We start from the raw sequence: 26239 nt of genomic DNA on the forward strand, positions 1-26239 counted from the left end.
CATACCTGTGACAGCTAGTAGGATATGTTGATGCAGATACATGTCAAAATATCATGTCATATCCATTCGTTTTGTAGAGAATACAGAGAACTTGGCATAGAAAAAATATATTATCGTCAAAACCAAAAAAATACCCCAGTAATCAGCGTTTGAAAGGTTAGCATGCTGTATTAGAAGAGGCTAAATAATAATAAAAAAGTATTCTAATCTAAGGAACCATAATAATTGGGATCTGGAAGACTGATCAAGAGGTGAAGTAGATTGAGGATTCCTTCCTGTCAACCAGGCATTTAACTTTAATGGTAAGGAATTTACAATAGAGATGATTTTGCCAATGAAATTTAATGAAATATTGCATTTCATACAGAGCAGAGATTAACGTATTCCAGAAACATGGCTAATGCCATGGTCAATGATCATTATGATTCTTTCTTTTTGTATCCTACTTGTGAGGTGAAAGTCGCATTACATATTATGTAGTTTACTGGCTAAGGTAGGTGAGGAATGGATATGCAGACTAACCACTGCCTACACTTCTAGGTTTAACCTTAGACAACAACAGTGCAATACAATAAATTTAAATTCCAGATGCTTTCAGCCTCCCTTCAAGCTATTTAATATTCCCATAATTTTCCTCCTTACCTCAATGGCCTAAAATTATCCCCTTTAGCTATCTTAATTATTTCTGCTCTACTCTTACTTACTCCCCACTTTCTCCCTCGATCTACTTTGGAAATTTCCAAATGATGAATAGTCTATTCCACATTCAGCTTCTTCATTCATTCAACTTCTCATTACCCTTGTATTCTTCACTAATACTCTCTCTTTTTCTACAATAAAGCCAGTAATTTGCTTTCATTACTCATGATCTTGAGCCATCTCTTTCGAATGAATAGATTTATGCTTCAACCATGTGTGTTGGACAAAAGATCTTTGTTCTGTGCAACCAATCAACAATTTCATCCATTATGAAACACTCATGGGTCACCAAAAGGCTACCACTGTTTCAGAGGCATCCCTTCAAACTCCAATCCTTTCTTAATGTCTCCTATCTTACACCTGGATCACACTCATTCAAAACTCCTTTCAATTTTATCTGGAACTCATCTTTCATCATGCTATCCACCACTGTTACTGTAAACTCTTGAAATTTCAACTTTCAAACCCAGAACAATCTTGCCATACGTTCAGCTTAGCAATTACTCAGGATAAAGTCTACACACTATTATTTTACATCTTCTAACATAAGCCTTGCATCTTCTTACATACAGTCCTGTAAGTCTGCATACCATATCATCTGGCTTCCGTACAGTTTGCATAATGTAAAAATGATGTATTAGGTATACAGCATCAAGGCAAACTGCACACCTTATTTTAAACAATTGAAAATTCTAACTTTACTTTGTCTGTATATTTATTACTTATGTTGGTATATTGAGGATAATATGAAACAACAAATCACCAATGCTTCAATACATAGGCACAATACTCGGCAGTGTTGATGTACATTTATTTTGCCACTCTTCTGCTTTGTATGTAATAAGAGTCTCTTTCATGTGTCCATCAAAATTTCAATTATCTACCCTTAGGCATAAAATCTGGTCCTTCTTGGGGTACATATAAGAAATATCTCAAGGATTTTCTGACAGATAAATGCTATTATTGTGTGGAAGACTTTCTGGAATCTTCGGAACACTGAAACAGCGGATTGTTTTTTCTTTGGCTTGTCTTATATTTTACTTTGCTAAGTCTTGGGACCAATAGATATTATTATAATTATATGTAGGTTAACATCTGCCCCTAACCATTATTCCTAACCTCAAAAATATGACCTCTCTGCTGCCACGTCATAATTTGGTCATTTTAGGATTTTTAACTTTTAGGAGTCATGAAAGGAACTTTATTCAATATTGCCGTTGCAGCCCCCCAGCCATCTCACCAATGGTTGTGACTTGTTATTGGCCAGTTTTGGTACACTTTCACCAACCTGTCACAGGCTAAACCTTACCCATGGTTAGTTGCTGGGGAGGTTGAAGAAATTCATGGAAAAAGTGACCTAATGATAAAAAATGTTTCTGAGTCAGTATGTGTTTCTTAGTGAATACAAAGCCGTATTTCAGTCACGTGATGGACATTGTCAGCAAAAAATTAAAGCTTCAACAGTCATTAACTCTAAGAAAGAGATTAATCCCTAAGCAAGACAAACTGTCAACTTGAGCCTTCTCAGATAATATGTAATGCTCTTCTTGGACAATACAGGTATCTCTTTGAATGGAACTATTATTTATTCGATTGCAGTGACTTCTATTTGAATGCAAATACTGGTATTTCATAGATGTATATTGACTAAGAATTATTTATGATTCATATCGATATCCGTCAGTAGCTCATCTACATGATTTCTCTTACCAAGATGTATTGTGTACTACTTCCACTGTATTTTTCCAGCTCCATCCTCCCCCCAAATCTTAAGTCAGGAAGATGGATATCCACAAGGATGGTAATCCAGTAGGCTACCACCCTTGAAAATTGGGGAATTGATTTTTTTGAAAATCCATTACTATAATTAGCTGCTGCATTCCTAATATTTTCACCAACCTACTAAATAAAATTAAAACTAACTAATTGGGTCAAATATCAATTACGGTGGAAAACATTTGGCTCTGATGGTGTTCAGGTCTATTATGTGCAATTAGGAGTATGCAGTATTTCCAATTAAATATGTCCTATTATTGGAGCATACATTTCAGCAGATGAAATTTTATGGATGAAAAAGGCATTTATGCAATTTTCTGGTAAAATTATTTGTTCACTTCGGTTATCCCTTTGTATGAACCAATATTTCTGGAATTTCCAATGGAGCAAAAATGTAGGATTGTCGACACTTGTTCAGCGGGCACTGAATTGTCCAACAGCCATTACCAATGACTAGCCTTTCTCTTTGCTGTAGTCCATAGTAAAAATTGGGCTAATAGGGCATTGCAGGAACTTATCAAAGTCATTTGTGAGAATAATTGGAATCCTAAGTAGTAATAGATTTAGGAGAGGTGACCGACAGAAGTCATTTGCACCAATATGGATGGATGGGAAAGGAGGTATGGTAAAGAGAAACCTAGAATTTGCATTAGCTGACTCTTATCAAAAAGTTAAAAGGGGTCCACAGCTTTATGTCCTATCTGACAGATGGCATACTCAAAGTGCTCTCTACCAAGGGCCTCAGGTAAAGATTAGGATCTCACTGAAAAAGGTATGGCACCTCTAGGATTTAAACCTTGGCCCTCTGGTCAGGAAGCCAGTACACTGGCCACCACATCAAGCTGATCGCCCTAGAATCCTCAGCATGGAGGCTTTTTCCCTTCAGCTTCTTTAAAGATGCACATGAAACAAATTCTTGGTCGAAAGCCTAGTTCCATCGAACTTTTGGTGGTTCCAATTACCACAGTAGTAAAAGTAGCACTCCATTTTTGAGAATCAAATTAAGTTTAGGTCCCCTTGACTAAACTCCTTCCAAAACCAACAGTTTTACTTTTGAGTAATGAGACAGTAAAAAAAAAATCGTGGTTCTTCATTGAATTTTGTAGCTTTGAGTTGATCAGTTGGTACATTCATGTCAGTTTCCTTTAATACATTACGATACAAGGTTTGTATGAAAAGTATCAGTAACAATTTTCCCCCATGTATGTGTGGTGCTGAATTCAGACTCAGTTAAATGTGCACATGATTGCAGATCGTATTGGCATTGATAAGATGACAGTGCACACCCTTATCACTGAAAATTTGGCATTGTGAAACATCTGCGCTTAACTCATCCTGAAGGTCTTCATATACAACAAAGAGTCAAGTGTCTGCTTGCAAAAAGCTTCTGCAACGGCATTGTAATGATTCCTCAACAGTCCTGACTTGGCACCAGCAGACTATTTCCTATGCCCAAAAGTAAGTCTTCCCTGAAAGGACACCACCACGACTAAGCGCATCAAAGAATCTTGCATGCATGCCCTCAAGGACCTTCCAGAATCTGCCTACCAGGGAGCTTTCGAGTCATGGAAAAACAGGTGACAGAAGTGTGTCAAAGCTCAATGCATGCACTTTGAAGGATTTGGAGGCATTGTGGCAATGTCTGAAATAAATCTATTTTTCCAAAACTTTATGAAAACCATGTATATGGCAGTAATCGAAACTTTTTGTCTGCATTAATACCTAACATTTTTTTTCTATTTGATTTCAATCCCATTTGCCAAACAATATCAGAATTGGATTTCTCAATCAGAAAACCCACCTAGCACTTCTAAGTTCAATATTACTTGCTATCATCATGTACATCAGCCATTTTGAGAAGTGCTTCTCACTTGTTTTGTACTTCAAATCCTTTGCAGAAGAAGCAAAATATATAATACTGAATGCAGGATATGGCGAGACCTTGCACATATGTAAGGGTATCATTTTTTAAGAAATTATTACTGAGAAATAACTGAGATATCTGGATGTAATTTATTCTGCATGCCAATTGATTTTTATTTACAAAATATTGTGAATTACAACTATTAATGTTGATTTGTTTCATTTCAGGAAGTCATAGAGTGAAGTATGGACAAGAAAGAGGCTTGCAGTGTGATTAAGTTTCATTTGAAAGGTTTCAGTGCCTGGCAAATCCACAATGAAATAATGGCTGTTTATGATAGCCCATCACATGAAACAGTTGAGAGGTGGAAAAGAAATTTTCAAACTGGCTACATGTCCCAAACAGATGATCCAAGAAGTGGAAGATCATCACTCACGGACAATGTTGCCACAGTGAAGAAAGTGGAGGACTTTCCCTAATTAGACCGAAGAGTAACCACCCGAGAGATCATGAATGAGACTCATCTTAGCGATAGCAGCGGGTGGAAAATTATTCACAAAGAACTACACATGTCAAATGTGTCAGCACACTAGGTTCCATGACTACTAACTCCTTTCCAGAAGTAAACAGGGTGCCACCTTTCAGGGGGAATGTTGACTTTTTTGGAGCAAGACAAAGAGGATTTTTTGGTCGCCAGCTGTCAATGAATGAATCCTGGATTAATCAATAAGATCCAGAGACCAAAGAGATGAGCAAGGATTGGAAGCACTGCAACCCACCTACCCCTAAGAAGGCTAAGGTTCAGAAGTATGCAGGGAAGGTCACTCTATTTTTTTGAACTGTCATGGAGTCATCTTAACAGACTACCTCCAGATGAGTCAGACAATCCCCGATGCCTATTACTTCACACAACAGAAAAAATTGTGTGGTGCTTTGAAACAAAATGGCACGGTGTGATCACCAATGGCATTTCTCTTCTTGCAGACAATGCACCTGCTCACCCATCTTCAGCTGCAGTTAAGGAATCAAAGTGATGTGGCTTTCAAATTTTGTTACATCGTAATTATTCTACCAATCTCACCCCAAGCATCTTTATCTTACTCCCAGAACTCAAAAAACCATTGCCCGGTTCGGAGATTTGACAACACAAATGATGCCATTGAAGATGTACAACAATAGTTTTTGATGCTATCTGCTGAGTTCTACAATGACTAAAGGTCAACAAAATGTGTAACTCTCATTTGTGACTATTTAGAGAAATCTTAAGAATAGCAAATAATTAAGTTTCTATCTTAATTATTTTTAAGTAAACATTAGAAGTTTACGATATCCCCTCATACATAGGTAACTTCCAGTCAAAACCCAAACCATTAAACCGTTATAAACTTGGAGAAGAACATTATTACTGATGAAATCAGACTGCAAATGTTGGGAAATAAAAATAAGATTTAAAAGAATTTCCTATTAACGTGGTAGCTGAATTTTTATATATGCATTATCACACAAAACTGCCGGGAAGAATGACTGGGGCTTAATTTTTCCAGTTACTGAAACCACTTTCCCTTACCTTTGAATGACAGAACTTGAAAAATGAAGTGTGAAATTGAGGGAGATTATATTGACGGGAGCATAAAATCAATGAAATAATACAATACTTGCTTCAAGTGCCTTCTCCTTCAGTCTGGTTTAGCACTATTCCGCAAGTATCTAATTGTTGCTAGGGATTACACATTTTCCAAGCTTGTATTCAGACATATTATTTGTGCCAAGTTTGCTCAAATGCCCCAAAAGAAATAGCCACAAGAAAATACTCATAAGGGAATAAAAATAACTGTAGAGATGAAAAGTAAGATCATTGAAAAACAAGAACAAAGTGAGCATGGCTGATCTAGCATGATCATACAATCAGTCAGCGATTGGAACTATCCTCAGGATTTAGAAGACAAGAAGCTTCAAGGGCAGCGACAAGAATATCAACATAATGGTTACATATTCTCAACGATGTTGAAAGGGTACTTTACAGTGAATAAACGCAATTGCAATGAGACACTATTAATGAGAATATCATTTGTGAGATGGCAGAAGTGATTTTTGCCAACCTAGCTAAGATCATCTCAGGATCATCAATGGCCACATAAGTATTTGAGGGAAGCTCTGGGTGATTCAAGAAGTTTATAGAAGAACCTGCATTGTGAGGTATCGGTAAGCAGCAAGCTCTGACTCAAATACAGCAGAGAACTTCATCTGTGACTTCAAGAAGTTCATAGAATCTGAGAGCTACCTGCTGCTACACGTTTTCAATTGTGACAAAATTGGTCTAAATTATTGTATTAATTACATTAATTTCCATGGGAAAAATTGTTTTGCTTGAAGGGGGTTTCACATTAAGAGTAACATTCTGGAGTGAATTAGGCTTACAAAGCAAGGTTTCAGTGTTCTAAAAAACAAGAACTTTCACACAAAAACTTTCAGACTCAACAATGGTCTTGACTCCAGGGAAAAATTCACCCAAAAAAGGCTTTTCTTATAATGTCATATCAGATAATAAAATGGACACATTCAAACTTTCATGCAATAAAGACAACAAAGATTGTTCAGTGCAATTTAGTTTTTCACCCATAAAACAGCTTACTTTGGTGAGTCATAATTAAAGATTTCAGTTTTACAAATGAAAATTGCACTCTGCATCATCAATCAGAAATGAACATACCCATCTGTGGTTGAGAACTGTAGTACACTAAGAAGAAGTTGATAAATAAAAATTGAGGTTCACAAGATGAAACTTAGATTGACAATGGAAATGTAATTATATTCTTATATAAAACCATAAACACAGCAATCGGTTTGGTAGGTGATGGTAAAGTTCACCCAGTGCTAAGCCTGACAGCGTGTGAAAATTCACACATCAGGGTAGCGAGGCCAGTTCCTTTCCCTGTGCCGGTTATGGTTTCCCAGGAAGACTTGGTACCCGAAAAATCACATAGCTTGGGTGGAGCTGCAGGTGCCCAGAGAAGCTTGCCCGGGCCCTCTAGTCAGTAGTCCAACGCTCTACCCCTGGTCTACCACAACCCATATATTCTTATATAACAACATGTTGAAGTTTCCAAGAAACTGCGGGTGATGCCGCGACAGTAATTTGTAATGGAGTCATCCACTAAATGTTCATTATAATGCACCAATTTTAGAGCAAAAAATCAATCGATCCCAGTCAAGAAGAATGATTTTTACACTATGAAATTGTTGCATTGCAATGTTGCAATTTATTAATCAATAATACAGCAAGTAATTTTTGCTAATCGATGTAATAAAGTAGTAGTAGTTTTGAGGGGAGGCGACCGACAGCTAAGGTCATTTGCGCCATAGGGGAAGGACAGGAAAGGATGGAGAGAAACCCGGCGTCAGCATTAGCCTACTCTTTACGAAAGGCGCCAAGGGGTCCGCGGCTTAACGTCCCATCCGACGGACGGCGTACTCACTCAAGTGCCCTCCACAAAGCACCTCAAGTAGGGATCGAGATACCTCTGAAAAATATTCAACACCGCCGGGATTTGAACCCGCGCCCTCAGGGTGGGAAGCAAGTACGTTAGCCCCCGCACCATCTCGATCCCCCGATGTAATAAATTTATTAAGTCTCAAGACTCATGACTACACAAAATAAACCATTTGAACTCCCCGACTTGAATCTGAATCGATTGGCACATCAATGAAATATCATTGAACACGTGATGTCTAAAAATCTTTAAAGAATATATCCACAAGTTACAAACTTTTAAATTCATGCATAGGAAACTGCCATCTATGAACTGTGACTTTGGAGTATCTTATTTCCTGGTGTCATACTAATATTCTAATACACCTGGTATAATGAAAGTCCTCGGAAGGAAAAAAGATGACCTCTCCAAGCACAAATATCAAGGTATTTCATTCATTTACCACAAATTTAGATAATAGAGCAGTGAAAGACAAGTAAGCATTTTATTTTCCATAAAATTTTAATTAAAAAACTAGACCAATAACAAGGTTTTTTTAAGTCAGACTCAGCAATACATACAGATGAAAAGCCATACAAAGGTATTCATCATTATTCATTCTTATATAATACATATATAATGCTTAAGTATTGATCAACATTTGATGCATTAGACCATCAAAAGCCTCATTACAAAAACTGAATCACACTCAATAATCAGGTAAGCCTGGAATTGGAAAGCTTGCTGAAAACTTCTCCACCTCAGATTTTAGCTCGTTAGCCTTGGCATGGAATATCGGATCTTCGGTTAGAACTTTCTTGAAGTCCACAAGTTTGGGTCCAGACACCTTCTGAATTTCTTTAGCCAGGAGGAGGCCTTTAAAACAAAATCAAATGGTTTTCACAAAGTCTAGAATATCTGCTATGAAGAAAATGATTGTCATTATAGTAATAATTTTCTTTTTACAATATCATGAATGTATTTAATGAAATATTCCACATTGCAGTTGAATCATTGCATCAAGAAATACTTGCATGCATCAGTACTTTCTACTAAAGTAATGGGACTTTGACTCATAAGATTACATTACCTTATTCCTGCAATATGCCATCTCAAGTTGCTTGAAAATAAAGACAATATTTAATAAACCGAGGAAAAAGACTTTGGGATTCTAAGTAAAAACCTAACAAAAGACAATAGAAACTAGTAGTAGGAATAACTATTAGGGGAGGTGACCGACAGGACAGCAAAGGTCTTTTGTGCTATTCAGCATAGGTGGGTAGGCTAGTCAGGAATTAGAGAAAGGGTGGAGGAAACCGGGGCATCAGCATTAGCCTACACTGAACGAAAGATGTCAAAGGGTCCACAGTTTAACATCTCGTCTGACAGATGGCAGCCTCCAATTTAAGGAGTGAAATAAAAAGCAACAATATGTCTACTATACATTTCTAAAACAAAATAACTATCACTTGAACCCAATTACATCATCACACTCAGGATTTGTACTGCATTTCACTTATAAGAACTTAGACCTAAGCATTTACTTTAAATTGTAATTGCTTCTAAAAAACTTCAGGTTAATTTTTTAATTTGTTAAAAATGATGAATTGTCTCATGGCAAGGCACAGGGCAATGGCGTCGAAAGTCACAGTTGTTTCTACCTCATTGTTTGATATCTGGGTGCATTCCTGATGAAGACCATTTCCCATTTTTTTTTCCCATTCCCATTTTTAAATCACAACATTTTTCTACTGCATCGCAGGAAAAGTTCACATTTATAATTAAAAACATTATTACATTGCAAATGGCATTTGAGATAATAGTAACCAATGGGATTCTTTCAGTTAACCACATTTCGAAATTAACAAAAATATAATACTTCCTTTTTACTTAAGTGGCTATTGGAAAGAAGTCTGCTATATTATTGTCAAGGAGATATCATAGAGACTGATGAAATTATTGCCAGAATTGGTACAGTAATTGAGGTCAAATGATATATGCTTGCTATTGTAGGTAACCTAACAGTAAAGGTAGGTTTTGGACGGACACTAGCTACCAAATATTTCTCTTGTCTCTCCTAACAATATGCAACTCAACATCCTACTCTACAATAAACCCATTTTCAACTCTGTATACTTTCTTTCTCCCTTCATTCCGTCCAACAACCACTATCCTATTCCTGCCCCTTCTTTGTTTACCGAACATTCTCTCCTCTATTACAGTCTTCAATAAATATGCTCTGCATTCCATTTTCCAGTGTTCTTATAATTTCTCCCAATAATCCCCTCTCCTCCCACACTGTACCTAGCACTCCTCATTTGTTTTCCTTTCTGCCCACTTCACTTTCTCCACACCCACAATTCAAAAACTTCCAATCTACACCTAACATCCTGCTTCAAAGACCATGTTGCCGCACTGTACATAACTACGCTCCATATCAAGTTTTAAAGAGCATTTTCTTAACATCATAATTCAACATCCATGTCTTCAATCCTCACCTCCTTGAGAAAGCTTCTTTGCTTTATGCGATTCTTCTCTTCATTCCCCAAATACTTTGATCATTTTGGTCCAAAACTCTTCTGAGATATGTAAACTGCTTCACCTGTTCTAGTTTTTACCCTCCTATTTTAACGTTTTTCTAAGTATTTCTGATTTTGGAAACCTGAGTTACCTTTGTTTTGTTTGATTTATTCTCATCCCATTTTGTAATATCTATTGTAATGAATATCCAATGCACTCAGTAATGCTTGCAACCTCTTGGCTGACTGACAACATAAAGCTTGATCATCAGCAACCCTAACTGATTTTATGAATTGTCCACTTGACTTTTATTCCTATCTCCAGTACTTCTCCTGCCTATTTATTCATTTTATTCCAACATATGTTGAACAGCACAGGTGATAATGGACAACCCTACCTTACACCTCTTCGTAACACTTCCCAACCTGACTCTCCATCCCCCACTCGCACCTGAACAGTCCGAAACATGTACAGGTTGTGGATTAGTCTCCTATCACTCCTGTTTAGTGCAATACATTTATTAGTTTTTCCCAATTTACTTCATCTAACGTCTTTTCAAAATCCGCAAAAAGGGCAAATACACCCTGATTGTATTCTTGTCACTCTCTATCAGTGACCTCATTACTGCAATGACATCATGCGTGCCTCTCCCCTTCCTAAATACAAATTGATCAACCCTTATAGTAAGTGTTTACCCTACTCTCCATCTTCTTGTTGATGATCCTGAGAACCTCTTCAGCTGCGTGCAATTTCAAACTTATTGCTCTGTAGTCCTCACATGAAGTAGCCTTTACCTTTTTTGGAATAGGAACTAACACTGATCTCACATAAATTCTTCCGTCCAGATTCCTTCCTCATTGATGCTACAAATCATTGTCCATATAGACTCTTCCTCCCACATTTTCCTAAACCTTTAAGTAGTTCCACAGGATTGCTGTCTACTCCTATGGCCTCATTTGATTTCAATTCCCTTAATGCCCTTTCTAGCTGACGGTTGGGTAAGCCTGGACCAAAGCTATGTGCATCTATGTCATACTCTCTTTCTATGCTTAACCTTGCAGGCCTAATGTTCTTTACCATACAGTTCTTTTATATATTCCTTCCACCTCTCTTGGATCTTTTCTGTTTCAACTAATATACTTGTATGTTTGCATAACATCACATTTCCTTCAGACTCACTTTAGAACTAAGGATTGATAGAATGCATATTGCCAACATAATGATGAATGAGAAGACTATCCTAAAATGTGGATTTTGCTTTCAAGGAGTTGTCTGTGGTTTTTTCACTACATGCCTTTTCATGTACTCAAGGGGGCATGTACATATGTTTAAAGGCAAACATTTTTCATTAATTTACACTGCAAGGAAGCCTTTTATTTAACCACAGGATGAGAAATGGAAAAGTAAAATAAATTACTAAAGAAAACAGCATGTGAATGGGATGACTTAAGTTCACATAGGTTACAAGAATATGCTGAACTGGTGTACATGGACCATCATAATAAACAAGAGGAAATCATTTGATTCCACCAAAATTATTTGGACTTACATGCCTGGCAAACAATCAATGAGATCTTCAGCAGACATGAAGTCCCCAAATGACATTCATGCATGTATATGCCACCAGATTTTTAAAGGTTCTTCAAGTGACATTGACAACACACCAAGAGAGAAAATGTTGGAAAATCCCCGATTTCCCTAATTCACACTTATTAACTATCAACTTAACTGCCTGTTTGTATTGATTATTTGGAATATACATGACCCCGAAAGAAGGAAAGATCCTCAATAAGACATGGGAGGAATGTCCGCTACAAATCAAGAGCTCTAACCTGACTTTAATTGCAAAGCTTCAAGTAGATTAAGTTCCTAAAAACCTAAACATTTCCGTAGTAATAATGATAACTTGGCAAACCTGATACACTGAAAAGCCAGGATTCTAAATTTTAATATTGTGGTTTTGACATACATTAGCAAAAACTATGATTAGCTAATGGATGAATCCATCCCTAATGTGTCCCAAGACTAAAAGACAGCAAGCCAAAATAACAAACATTATGAGCTATTTTATTGTGTATGGAGGAAAACTGGACATCCAAATATTATGTATATTCATTGTCAATGCAACTGAGGTGAAAACCATTTAGGAATGATTAAGGATACTTTTTAAGGTCAGACAAATGAACAAAGCAGGCTACGTTTGTTCTATGATTTATTCAGAGGATTGAGTAAATGGTGCAGGTGAGAACTATTTTCATAAGAATGTTTTTTTTTGCAGAGCTGAGGTTGATTGTTAGCCACGCTAAATAATTCAAGATACATCATCTTGAGTGGGTAAAATTATCATAAATTATCTTTAATTTCACCTTGGAATATTGCTTGACTGATATATGCATGTGAAAATCATTGTTTCACACTAGGGAGTTTCTACAAAACTAAAGCTTTAAATACACCTCATTACCATTTAATTTTCAACAACAATTTCCCAGAAAAAAAACAGAGATTTTCACTTCCTATATGCTTTGCTTAAATCATTAAAGAAAGATTTCAATACATCTACAAAATGTGCAAAAGGTAAAGATGAAACATAGTAAGTTGGATGTGGGTTAGAAATGAGCATGATTGAATGAATAAAACTTTGACTGAGTATTGGTTACGTCTACCAAGCACACTGTCATGAAAACTCCATATTGAGCAGGCTCAGACAGGAAGAATATTCCGAAAAACAGTCAACCTACCTTTGTGGATGAAATCCACGACTCTATCTATGTCTTTTTCTTCAAATCCTCTTGTAGTAAGAGCTGGTGTCCCAAGTCGAATCCCACTGGGATTCAATGCACTTTTGTCTCCAGGAACTAAGTTCAAAGCAAATGAACACCTTTAATATCATGACTGTCAAATGCACACACAAAGGAATTTGTACAGAAATATAAGAATATGTGTTAGAAAAGCTATTATTGCAAAATAAGCTTCAAAATAAACAATTTCATCCTTGAAGCACACAGGAATATAAGGGTGTGGGTATATATGATCTTAGGTACAGTTGAGTGAATCTCATATATTCAATTCCAATGGCAAATCAAACACTGTTCAAGGATAAAATTAATTAAAAATTTTTCTTTTTTGTACAAATCTCGATGCTATTAGGTAGTTAGTCTTATAATAAATTTAAATGTTTACATATAATGTTTTTACAAATCAGAACTAGTAAACACCAATACATAGGTTAAAAAAACAACTCAATTTTCAATATGAAATGAACACATTTAAATTTAGCATTAAAGTGGCAAATAGGTGGAAATACCTGTATTTTTGTTGCAGGCTATTGAAATTTCTTCAAGGATCCTCTCAGCCCTTGCTCCTGTCAAACCAACAGACCGCAGATCAACTAATATAAGGTGAACATCAGTACCACCAGTGGCGACTTCATAGCCAAGTTTGAGCAAGCCTTCACATAATCGCTTAGCATTTCGCACAACCTGGTCCGAAAGAAATTTTAATGACAAAGGCTTTCTCATTTAAATTAATCTTTTTTACTCAATGCTAGTCCAATTATTACTTCTCATTGGGAAATTATTACAAAATAGTTAATGCTACATAATTTTACATTCACACTTTCCCTTCATTGAATGGCTTGGATGACTTCTCAATCTCATTGAGATAAACTCAAAATTATTTTAAAGCTTTATTGTTAGTACTAATAAAATTAAGGTTGAAAAATAGTATAAAAAAATAAAAGAAATCTGGGTTCCATGACAACACACAGGAATTCTTAAGACTACCTCCATAGTTTGATAATTCATGATAAATTTTGACTATATTCCAAACATCCTTTGGCAGACTACAGGAAAAAATAAAAGCATTGCCTATGGAGCACACCCTGTAGGGTGACATTCATTAAGAGCACTTATTATTAACAAACAGAAACCTTTGCAGCAAAACATCAAGGCATGGATACCTACAGCAGGTTGCCTTTTAATTCACATGACTTTTCTATAAACATTTCTCTGAGGGTGACTCTATGAAGCTGATCAGTAAAATACCATTCTCAACAACCAATAGAAACCCAGAAAATCATTCAAAAGCCAACAAAAAATCACTTCTTGACAGTCAGATTGGTAAGAAATAAAAGAAAACATTTATTTATAACAGAAATCAAAACTATTCAGGCACCATAGAAAAAAAAAGAAAAAATACACCTAGAATATAAAATTAAAATATTCATAAAGCAAAAATAAAAATATTTAGGGCCTTATTTTCATGCAAAAAATGAACCACTGTCTCCATTTATGCAACATCAATCCACTGTCCTTCAACTTTGGTTCAGTTACAGCCAGAGATGACAAGACAAAAAGAGGTAACTAGGTTTGAAATAGTAAATTCCATTGAACACACCCCAAAATTACAGACAATGAACTTTCCTAAATCAAATGGGTCAATTACAGATTTTCCAGTACAGCCATCAAATTCCCAGAGTTTTCCAGAAGAGGAAGATTCCCTAATTTTTCCAGGTTGAATTACAATTGCTGCAGGCAAATAAGCTCCAATTAATGTACCTCACAACAAAATACCATAAAAGAAATCTTAAATATTCATTTTTTTCAAAAACGCATCAACCAATTCAGAATACTTCCAAGGAATTCCACTACTGAAGAACTAGTCAAACATCTGTAAGTCCCAAACACACTGACTTAATTTGTCACTAAATTTTGGCTCATGAATTTAAACTTGAATATTGCCATTACTAGTGTATATTATACAAAGATCAAATACTCAAAATAAAAAAAAACACACTCAAAGATGAAAAATTATTCCTAACTACCCACCATTATGTAGACCTGGTGGAGAAGTGCATTGAAATCTGTGAATGTGAGTGTGCAGTTTTCTATTAAGTAAGGAGAGGGATAATAAACATGCTTATAAGATTGAATCAACAGGATTCACAATAGTCTCTCCAAGTTAATAATACCCCGCTTGACCAAGAATGATTTGATAAAGAAATATGGATTGTATCATAACACCCATTGTCTTTAATTATTATAAATCTAATTTGTTAGATCCATCTTGAAAGAGTACTCTATGATCTGGAGTCTATGGAGTACTATGACAAATATCCTCAAATCCGGTAATGTGCTCAACAAACTTTTGAGGCTTAATACAAATATATTTATGATATCCAGAAATAATGGTGAATATACTAACATTACACTGCTCTAATATAAAAGAAAATAATTTGAGCTAACATTTATGTATCGTTTTAAATGACAATGAGAAATATTATAACCTACAGGTATTTTCACTAGTATAATTTAAAATGCTTTTTGTTATTCAATTGTTCCCGGCTCAACCTTGTGGAAATTCGTTTTAAAAAAATTAAGAATACAAAGTATCTTTCCACTGTCCTTAGGACAGTGGAAAGATACTTTGTATTCTTAATTTTATGCTTTTTGTAATTAAAATATGACATATTATACACATTTTAATTTTATATTAATGTATTTTGTAATTATAATAATATAAAGCTTCATGCTTTGTTTTTTATCCCTTACTAGCATAATACTTACCTATTCCTTTTTTGCCATTACATCAAGCAATGAGAGAGAGCAATTATTTCTGTAGTGATATTATTTTAATAAGAAATATTATTTTAATGGGGGTTGTGGTAGTGCAGGGGTAGAGTGTTTGACTGCTGACCGGAGGGCCCGGGTTTGATTCATGGGCAAGCCTCTCTGAGCACATGCAGCTCCACCCAAGCTATGTGATTTTTCGGGTACCAGATCTTCCTGGGAAACCATGACCGGTACAGGGAAAAGAACTGGCCCCCCTACCCTAATATATGAATTTCAAACACCGTCAGGCTTAGTACTGGATGAACTCTACCATCACCTACCAAACCAACCTTCGGGTTGATTACTGTGTTTATGGTTTCTATTATTTTAATACAACAATTAGTGCTTTAAAGTACTATATTAGATGTAATGTGTCACAAAATTATGGTTTAATCCTCATTATTACATGGAAACAAACTGATTTCACATTACCCAGTATTTCAAGAGTTAATTCTCTGATAAAATAATTATACCACAATATCCGTACAAGTAGTTTTCAGCAATTAAATAGCACAAAATATTACTCAATGCAAAAATGTCATCACATTGCAAAAATTATATTTCTGTGAAGGAAAATATGATAATGCTTTTATACCCCAAGAGACCAAAAAAATCAGACTTTTGAAGGCTATATAAGTTTAGTTTAGCTAAAATTAATATACCATGTATGCACATTGGGTAATATACGAGGGGGGACCCAAAAGTAATGGGAATTGGGCTGGGGTGGGGAGCAAGAGGAGGGGAAAGCCTTTGTTTGGCCGGTCGTATGTCAGGCTCACGCCTCCTGCGTCAGAATGCACAGCACCGCTGCTGAGACTGGATTGGTCCATCCGTGAGAGCCGTTTCAGTGAATAAACTTTCTTTCATTTCGGCATAAAACGTGATGGCGGATTATCAAGAGCCCCGCGCTGCAGTGAAATTTTGTTTCCTCTTGGGGAAATCGGCCTTGGAAACTATTGTAATGCTCAAGACTGCTTATGGAGAATCTGCCCTAAGCAAAACCTAAGTCTACGAGTGGTTTACACGTTTTAAAAATGCTGGAATGTCAATTGAAGACCAAGCCCGTTCAAGTCGCCCTTCAACATCAAGAACTGAAGAAAATGTCGACAAAATCAATGCCCTCATTTGTGAAGACCATCGCACAACTATTGATCAACTCTGTGAGATGTCTGGAGTGTTATGGAGTTCAATTCAGAGGATTCTATCTGAAGATGTGGATATGAAAAGGGTTGCAGCCAAATTTGTCCCTCGCCATCTCACTCACCGGCTCATACTGCCCTCTCTGTGATGCAGTGTTGGACAAAAACGGCATGACATCGATTGTCCACCACCCCAGACTCACCGGATTTAGCTCACTGTGACATCTTTTTGTTCCCCAGACTCAAAAGGGACATGAAAGGAAAGAATTTTGACACTGTGGAGGAGGTAAAACAAAAATCGCTAGAAGGCCTAAAGGACATCCCGATAAATGAATTTCAGAAATATTTTGAACAATGAAAGCATCCTTTGGAGAAGTGCATTGTGGTCAATGGGGAATACTTTGAAGGTGAACAAAATTTAATGTAAATATATTGAGAACTATAGAAAATATAACAACATTCCTGTTATTTTTGGGTCCCCCTCGTGACATATTCAATGTAAACCATAAAATGTATCTACAATTATACTGCCCAATTTGTATGTTCACAATTGCTCTCATGAAAAAAATACTTGGCAGTTTGGAGTGTACCCGACTATGAAGCTTTGGCTACTTACCTTCATCAATGAATCATATGAATAAGAGAAAATATAGCCATATGTCATAGTCCCTTAATATAAAATTCCTCTTTTACAAATTAGAAGTACTTAGACCCTTTTTTAGCATCAACTTAATATCATTTACCAAATTAATTATAGTTATGTCTTCCGATTGGGGCAAGCTGTCAGTTGCAACCACATAATTACCATATAAGTATTCATAATATGAGGGTGTCGGAACAACTTTCAGGGCTCAAGAAAATTAAACTTGGAGAATGAATAATGAAGGGTTGCATAAACTGCCTTCAGGACTGAGATATTAAAGATGGGATATTAATTTCATATTATAGACTGGATAAGTTGAAAGGATTTCTTTTTCATTTTACAGTTCATTACAAAAAGTAGAATGTTTCATTTTACCTGTAACTGATATTCCTTGAATTCTGGTGTTGTTGCCTGTTTCATGGCTGTAGCAATGGCAGCAATTGCGTGGTTGTGGGGTCCACCCTGAAGGCCAGGAAACACTGCCTGATTTATCTTACTCTCAAGATCATACATTACTTTCACGCCATTTTTATCAACGGATCTGACTCCTGGGAACCAAAGGATAATTATACTTTAAAAAATGAAAATTTTACATGTTTCAAGGTTTTAGCTGCGATTTTTACTTCGGGGAATGAGGTACAGGTGAAAATATAACTTAAAGTAAAATTGAACACCCATCAGATGAAAGCCAAACTCTTTCATGGAGACAAACACACTTTGGGACGGAACTAATCAATACCTTATTATACAACAATTTCATAAAAAGATATCCACAAGTAAAACATCATTATTATTGGAAAGATATCATTATTATTAGACTTACCATTATTCTCTAAAACCACTACTTTAACATTTGAAAGAAGCTATCACAAAACTTTGGAAATCAATACGTTACATGATAGAATGAATTCATTGAGAGGCATTTTAATTCAAAGATTTCTGGTATATTTTAAATCAGAAAATTAAACAAGTGACATGCATCTAAAGTGTAGTGCAAAGACTATATTATTTTCTCAGCAATGTAAATGATGATTCAAGGGCCCAAATGTCAGCAAATCAGACTTTTTCTGACATGGCATGGAAAAAAATAGCACAAAGTGTTTATTTCTACACATTAAATCTGATGCTGGATTGTAATATGGCATGTATTCTAATCTGAAAGTTTACTCCTAAGGCTTGAATATCTTTGTTTCATCCATGCCATTTCTATACTTCCATTACCCACCATTACTATACTTGGTTAATTGCTATTCCAGAGAACAATTGGCCAATACATCTTTCAATGGCCACAAGTTGCATGGGCTGATAGTACAATAATTGCATTACTGTAGGCATGCCTACATTTTCTAGCAATGAATAATATTTTCTCAAAATTAAAACAATCAGTTGTTACCCATTCCAACTAAGTCTTCCAGTTAGATTCTTGAAGTCTCATTCCTAGACAGTAACACAATTCTACTGAACTTGGTCTGCAATACCTCTCACTATATCCCTCTCCATCCTCTCCTCCTAAATGGCATTTTGCCTCTTCTACACCATTCTTTCTTGTCCCTTACTTCCAGCATTTCGCCAGAAACAATCGTCTTCTATTTGGTTTTATATGCAAGTGGCAAGTAGCAGAAGTACTTTGTTACACTACGCGTGAAAAATTTCTCGACACAGCCAATAAAGGGAAGTATAACATGGATGTGAAATTAATAGTTATGAACCTAAGTGGAAAAAAGAGTGAAATTTTGGATATGATCCTAGGGGATAGGGGTATAAAACATGGATTCTAAAATACCCAGGTTTTTACTACCTTGACTTCAGCAGTAATGGTTTTATTCTAATCCCAAACTCTCACAACCTTAAAATTCAGCCTTACCCTTGCGATAAAAGATAATTCCAGCTCTTGGACCACGCAAGGTTTTGTGCGTAGTTGTGCTCACCACATCACTATATTCAAATGGAGATGGAATGATTCCAGCAGCAACTAAACCGCTAACGTGTGCCATGTCAGAAAACAAGTATGCACCATTTTGGTCAGCAATCTCTCTAAACTTCTTGTAGTCCAGAGCCCTTGAGTAACAACTCATACCTATAGAAAATTAAATGCATTAGTATGTACAAATGGTAAAGAAAGGCAATAACATTTAGAAAGGGCCAACACTGACCAGCGACTATCACTCGTGGTTTAAACAGCTTGGCTGTTTCTGAAAGCTTTTCATAATCTATTAATCCAGTTTGAGGGTTTACTTTGTATGGCATAGATTCGAAGAAAATAGACGTAGCAGAAATTTTCTTAGTGGCTGTCATGAATCCATGAGTCAAGTGCCCACCATCTGGGAGATCCAGGCCTGAAAATGGGAAATATATATAACTAGATTAAAGAAAGACCACAGTAAATTCAAAGCATGCACATCAAAGTATATAGATGTTTCATTAACAAACATTAGATCACAAAGTCACAGTAAAAGCTCTTAAATCCTTTGTAAACTCACCCATAATTCTTCCATGAGGTTCTACAATGGCTGTATAAACTGCTAGGTTTGCAGGTGATCCAGAATATGGCTGAACATTCACACCCCATTCTTCAGGATTCAAATTAAATGCCTGCAGGGAACGTTTTTGGCAAAGTACTTCAATTTCATCTATGAACTCATTACCACCATAATACCTGTAAAGAATTAGGGGATAAGTGTTTCTTCTATAGAGATAAAATAATAACTAAATAACCGCAGCTTGGTTACATATACAAAATCAATATGATAAAAGCGCATATCATAACACTTTATACACTCCTAAGAGAATGGATTTCACTTGAGTTTCAAGGATTACTTTCCCTTCAAAAGCTTTTTCTGCTGGATATTCCTGAGCATTCAAAAACGTTGAGCACATTAGTGCTAGTGGTTTATTCAACTTTTCTTCGCTGTTCAGCACAGCTATTTCGCAATCTTCATAATTTCAAATTACTTGGAAAGTTTCATGTTTAGCGCTACCTCTGATCAATCTCATAAATGTAAAATGTCATAAACGGCAGATGCTGTTCGTGAAGGGAAATGGCTGAACATGCATCCTTTGAGCCATTTTTTGTACCGAGAAGTCAAGAGGTAATCAAAGAAATATTCATTGGGAATCGTATCCATCTCGGGGCGAACATCACTCCATTGGGAATTATATAAGTCCAATTAGAGAGGAAATATAAATTATGATCATACGACTACCTTTGTCCCGGTAATCCTTCCGAATACTTGTTGTGCAAACACGAACTAAGGCATTGCAGAACTGGCAACGACGTGAAATTTTCAGAGGCTATCATTTCCAATCCCGACTGCTGCCGTCTTTTCTCCTTTACTATTATATCAAATAACTCCGGGTCGGAATCCCAAAGATTTTTGGAAAGAAGCTTCATGTCTCCGCTCATCGTTCCAACTGAAATACAATTGTTGCAAACTTAATTAATAAAACTTTTTGCTAGTGCCGTATTGAAGATGTTGTCCCAGTGAAATACGCTGGAATTATGACGTTCATGAGCTTCAAGCATTTCAATATAGGGCACAAGTCGTCTTGCATGCAAGTGACATGGGAGATAACCTCATTATCTTTGTAAACACCCCTTGCATCACGATTATCCTTCACAATACTACGTAACAGACTCTATGAATACAAATGTGTACGTAAGCTTTAAACAGAACGCTTTGGAGAAATTAGTTATTACGTAATAGACTATACTTCAGATGCATGTGACTATTAACGATCAACAGCAATGATGTTAGCGTTCGATTAAATAGATGCAAAAATAAAAAAATATCATAAAAATAGCTTGATTAAATGCACCTTTAAGCTAATGAACAACCGAAAGAATCTACGAAGTTTTGGAAAATTTCCTCAGAGCCGGTGTCACATTTACAAAAATTCACTTACCACCTGTTACTTATCAAGTATCGATTGGTCTAACATCCGAGCGCGCCAGACTCAGCTGCCAATCAAATCATGCCTGTACGTATCCCTGGCTGCCGCGGCGATGACCTTGTTGTTGTCATGACGATAACATATTCGTATCGCCTTTTCGAATAAGTAAATATGCCTAATTCGCTACATTTATTAATACATAGGCGCATTCAGTTATTAACACTATTTTTCACTCTTGTAGTTTTGTCCGAACTCCTGTTTTGATTCAACAGCAAATTAACTGCGCGCTGCTAATAAGTTTTCCGCCCCTCGCCTTCCAACTTTCTTATTTTTTAAGGTCTTCACAAATTAGTTCAAATTATTTCCGCATGAAAATTTGTTCCAAATTAAATTTATTACTAATTTAAAACATTGCATACAGTTTTCCAAATACTATCGACGATATTAGAAAACAATTCGTACTACCCCACTAATTCTTTGACGAGTTGTCCCAGCCAAAGTTTCAGGGTCATCCGATATATGGATGAATTAGAACGTCTGTTGAGTAATACTGACTTTATCCTTGATCTGAACAGCTACGACATTACACATAAGTAATGGCCTAGTCGATTTCGCACTTTCTATGAGAAGTCTACACTTAAGGGGTCGGCCTTTAATCCTGAGTAAACGCTAGTTGAAATGACGTAATCTTGAGCCAGGACTTCAATGTTTTCCGAAGATAAATATTTGCGGCGCAGCCGCAATGATTTGGAATATATTATTCAATGCAGTAATACTCTCAATTTTCTTAAGTTAAGTGAGAAGATACCATCTCCACTCGGATTCCCATTCACTTACAGCAGTTTGAAACGCCCATTAGGAAAATAACTTCATTAATTTAACTTGTTTCGAATAAACTCTGGAGAGATTTTACAAATATTTAAACAACTTTAAAGCTATGGAATTATCATACCACATAGAACTGCATTTACAGCGAAATGGTTTTCCCCAGACATTAATGCAAAATAACAAAATCATATTTTCAAAATGAAATTGACAAAAATTTTTGTTAAAATTAATTTATTTTCACATTCCACTTACATACCTATCACAATGAATGTCGTGGATGAATTAATATTTTCAACAAAACAATACAAACATAATCATGTCATGTACTTAATGCCGATTGAAAACTTTTACTCACAATTTGAAGAAATTACAAATTAAGTCAACTATATTAATAATACAACTCTGATTCAAATAATGGGTTTCAAGACCATCATATGGAGTAATGTATTCAGAATAATTTGCTATTTAAAATATTTCGTTCACTTCACCAAAACTATGGCAGTGAATGCTTGTGTGATAATTTAGCAATGGATTATTGACACTAGTGCTACTACAGGGGCCTCCCAATGAGTATAAGTTTATTGTCTTGCCTGACCATTTTGTCCCCTTGGATGAAATTAAACCATCGTCCCAGATGCATAAGTTGCTCCTTCTCACCATAAGACATATCCATCTGAAAGAAATTATCCATGACATGAGCCTTTTCAAAAATATAGGAGTCCATAAGATGCAAATAGGTGGGAGGTCAATAAGGATCCTAGCTAACCAGATGACATATGTAGTGGGCTAGGAGAGGAGGGGAATTTCAGAGAAGTGATATCCCTTTAATGTGTCCATTAATGATTTATGGAGCACAATAATTCTTTCCCTGGCAGCATTTGCATGCTTCTGGCTTTAAGATTTCCCTAATGATATATTTAATTTACATGTTCATCTGTTCCCTTCAAACTTGGGGAGGGAGGGAGCCCAATTTTCCAGCTTCAATACAAATTATTTAAGGGTAATTAAAAGGGTTTGAGAATGGTCATTTCCACCTACTTTTCATCACATTTAGCTTTTCACAAGCAAACTTGTTTTGAAGAGGGACATTTGTTTAAAACAAATATCACCATCAGAGGGGTACAGTGAGTGCTATCAAAGCAAGGTGGCATTATTTATAAATGCCTACTTGAAGTATCTGAGAGACTTGCTCAAATGTATTCTAAAGAATAAATCTAGGGCTGAATTTTTTATATTTTCTAACATGCTATCCTTATCCCTAACTCAGAAGATACCATTTAGACGAACAAAATTATTTCAAAATCAGCAAATACCTATTAATACCCCAACACTACAATATGTATTTTTTTGTTTAATTGAAAATCAAAGTGTAATGTACACACTAAACATTTTTGTGATTAGGCAAATACCACCAAGGCTTCCCTTTGACACCCATTTCAAAATTTGGGGCAACATATTTTTTACATCAAACCTTGGATTTTATTTTACTCAAAAGAGAGATTTTCTTCATATACCCATTTTCCTAATATCTCCATGTTAACGAGGAAAATTCAAGGCACTGAGGCTTCCTCTCCAATATCGATAAGGGCTTATAGATATATTATTTACCAAGGATATTTTTGAGGAGTGAAGGACCAGGTAATGTGCATATTTTTTAACTGAATGCTAGAATCATATGTGTCTCCCATTTAAGATATGTTTGACAAATGGATGATTAGACTCATTCCTTGTCTGATGATAAGATGATCAGAATCACTCCTTGTCTGCAGGGTGAACCAAAAAACTAGCTTCCAAACGTTTTGTAACCACAGCAGATAACATTTAATAAAAATGTAGAGGACAAACTCAAATATCCTGTGTAAACCATAATCTAGCTACATGAATTATTTAGTTAGATGTTTCATCATAGCATGCCTTAAATAATATGTATTTATAAAATAGATAACAGTTTTTATTAAACAAGTGAACTCACCTATTTTTTGCACGCACTTAACTAAGAAAAATGTCCATCGCTTCTTAAAATCCCTTGAATTTTGCATGGCTTTAATGATTAAGGAAAAAAATATTTTTCACATCAACCATCGTTTCATGCAAAATGATTAAATAATCATTGATAACTTAAGGATCTGTAATGTATGTTGTTTCCAATGTATCACAAAAATGAAAACATGCTTGAATTGCCTGAAGAATGAGTTTCATAGTAAGATAGAATCAATAACCACCGTAAAGTTTTTGGCAGAAATCAGCATTTTTATAAGAAGCTCAAAATGTTTGGCTCCCTCAGTAGAAAAATTGCTTTCATTTTACCGCAAATAATATTAGAATATAAAACTTCAAGTGAATTTCGATGGAGTTCAGAGGGCTGAATTTTGTGTCAATGAAAGAGGAATTTTAATGGACAGCATTTGTTATCTATTCAAATACTCTTAACCATCTGGAAGAGCTCTTTAGGACATTCTCTACAGCCTACAGAATCTCCTTCAAGTCGGTATTTTAACCTACATTACCTTTACCCTGAATTCGGAACTCAGGAGACCAAAAAAGTTCATAACAAACAATTTATTTCTTGTTTGCGAAAAATCTTGTAAAAACACAACACATGCATGGGAGTAATTAGCCTCTCCAAGCACGCGAGAAAGCGTTTATTCTGCATAAGTCGAACAGATGTGCTTCACCACAGTTGAAGTATACAGCTTAGGTAATGAAAAACAGCTTTCCATTCATGACCTTCGCTCATTCATGATTTATGCCTTCTCTTAGGTATGCTAAATAATACAGTAAATACCGCATGACAAATATGTACTAATACAACACTCCAATGATAGAGCATACTCCTTTGGGTAATAAAAATGTCACTCAGGCATTCAATCAATATATGTGAAATATAAATAAACTGGATAGACATAACTAAAGGTCGAGCAAATGAGAACAACGGAGATGCAACAAATGTTCCTACTGACCTCAAAAAATACTGCTACAGGAGTATTGTAAAAGCTACACTCCATACCAAAACATAATTTGCTTGTCACAATTATTCAAACACTTACCAAATAGGAATGTAGAGTCTGATACATCATGACATCAGCCACTGTGATCCTGTTACCCACTAAAAATGTTCGCGAAGAAAGAGCCTCATTCAATACCTTCAAAAGAGTCAAACATTTATTGTTAACATTCTCATATTAGCACATACGTTCAATTATTCTTTGCTATAAGACCATTATAAATCAAGGATGACAAAACTTCTTTTTTAATGCCATTTACACTCGAGCTATACATCCAAAATAAAAGTTGAGATAAATGGCTCAAACGTGGCAAGAATAATGTACTATAAAATTACAATCGAAGCGGCGGAATTACGGACTTACTTTAAACATAGTGCGACGTACTAGACCGTTGTTAGATAAATTAAATAAAATTAAAGCAAACTCTAGCCATTGCCGAATTTCTGCCTCTTCAACTAAACTCGCCCCCAAAGCCTTCGGCACGGGAGATTGTCTCGACAAATGGAGAATAATCGACATTAGACCATTGATCGTTCTCCCACTCTGTGTACATTTCAGTTGGACCTGTTTGAGATGAAATTGACTACATAAATAACAGATAAATACACCAATGTGAATGTGACATACTAATACTTACATCATGGTTTTTCACAGAAATAATTTCGCACTTTACATTCAGCCACTTCCCTACCCTCTCACAAAGATTATCGTGAAGGACCATTTTTTTAAATACTCATTCAAGGCTTGTTATTTACGAGTCACAGTATTTCCAAGTGTTTCAAATCAAAACACATG

General features: G+C 35.8%; 2 protein-coding genes across 4 annotated transcripts; both read right to left on the reverse strand.

Annotated features, from left to right (window-relative positions):
- Positions 1–8295: 8295 nt before the first annotated feature.
- On the reverse strand, positions 8296–21934 carry Shmt (serine hydroxymethyl transferase). Of its 2 annotated transcripts, none has more exons than XM_071587527.1 (9): positions 21624–21934; positions 20924–21131; positions 20201–20376; positions 19874–20056; positions 19585–19797; positions 18096–18268; positions 13634–13808; positions 13068–13184; positions 8296–8685 (listed from the first exon to the last, which is right to left on the reverse strand). In XM_071587527.1, the coding sequence occupies exons 2-9, from the start codon at positions 21121–21123 to the stop codon at positions 8519–8521; spliced, it is 1404 nt and encodes a 467-aa protein (XP_071443628.1). In that variant the 5' UTR covers positions 21124–21131; positions 21624–21934; the 3' UTR covers positions 8296–8518. The 2 variants fall into 2 exon arrangements, with proteins under 2 accessions (XP_071443628.1, XP_071443627.1); XM_071587526.1 differs by having other exon boundaries at positions 21537–21639.
- Positions 21935–22689: 755 nt separating this feature from the next.
- On the reverse strand, positions 22690–26239 carry AIMP3 (aaRS-interacting multifunctional protein 3). 2 transcript variants are annotated; one of them, XM_071588210.1, is made up of 4 exons: positions 26082–26239; positions 25808–26008; positions 25487–25582; positions 22690–23112 (listed from the first exon to the last, which is right to left on the reverse strand). In XM_071588210.1, exons 1-4 carry the CDS (start codon positions 26163–26165, stop codon positions 22990–22992), a joined length of 504 nt encoding a protein of 167 aa, XP_071444311.1. In that variant the 5' UTR covers positions 26166–26239; the 3' UTR covers positions 22690–22989. The 2 variants fall into 2 exon arrangements, with proteins under 2 accessions (XP_071444311.1, XP_071444312.1); XM_071588211.1 differs by having other exon boundaries at positions 25808–26027.

This window comes from Hetaerina americana, unplaced genomic scaffold (genome assembly GCF_022747635.1).
Source record: "Hetaerina americana unplaced genomic scaffold, ioHetAmer1.1.p SCAF_3, whole genome shotgun sequence".
NCBI classification, from domain to species: Eukaryota; Metazoa; Arthropoda; class Insecta; order Odonata; family Calopterygidae; genus Hetaerina; species Hetaerina americana.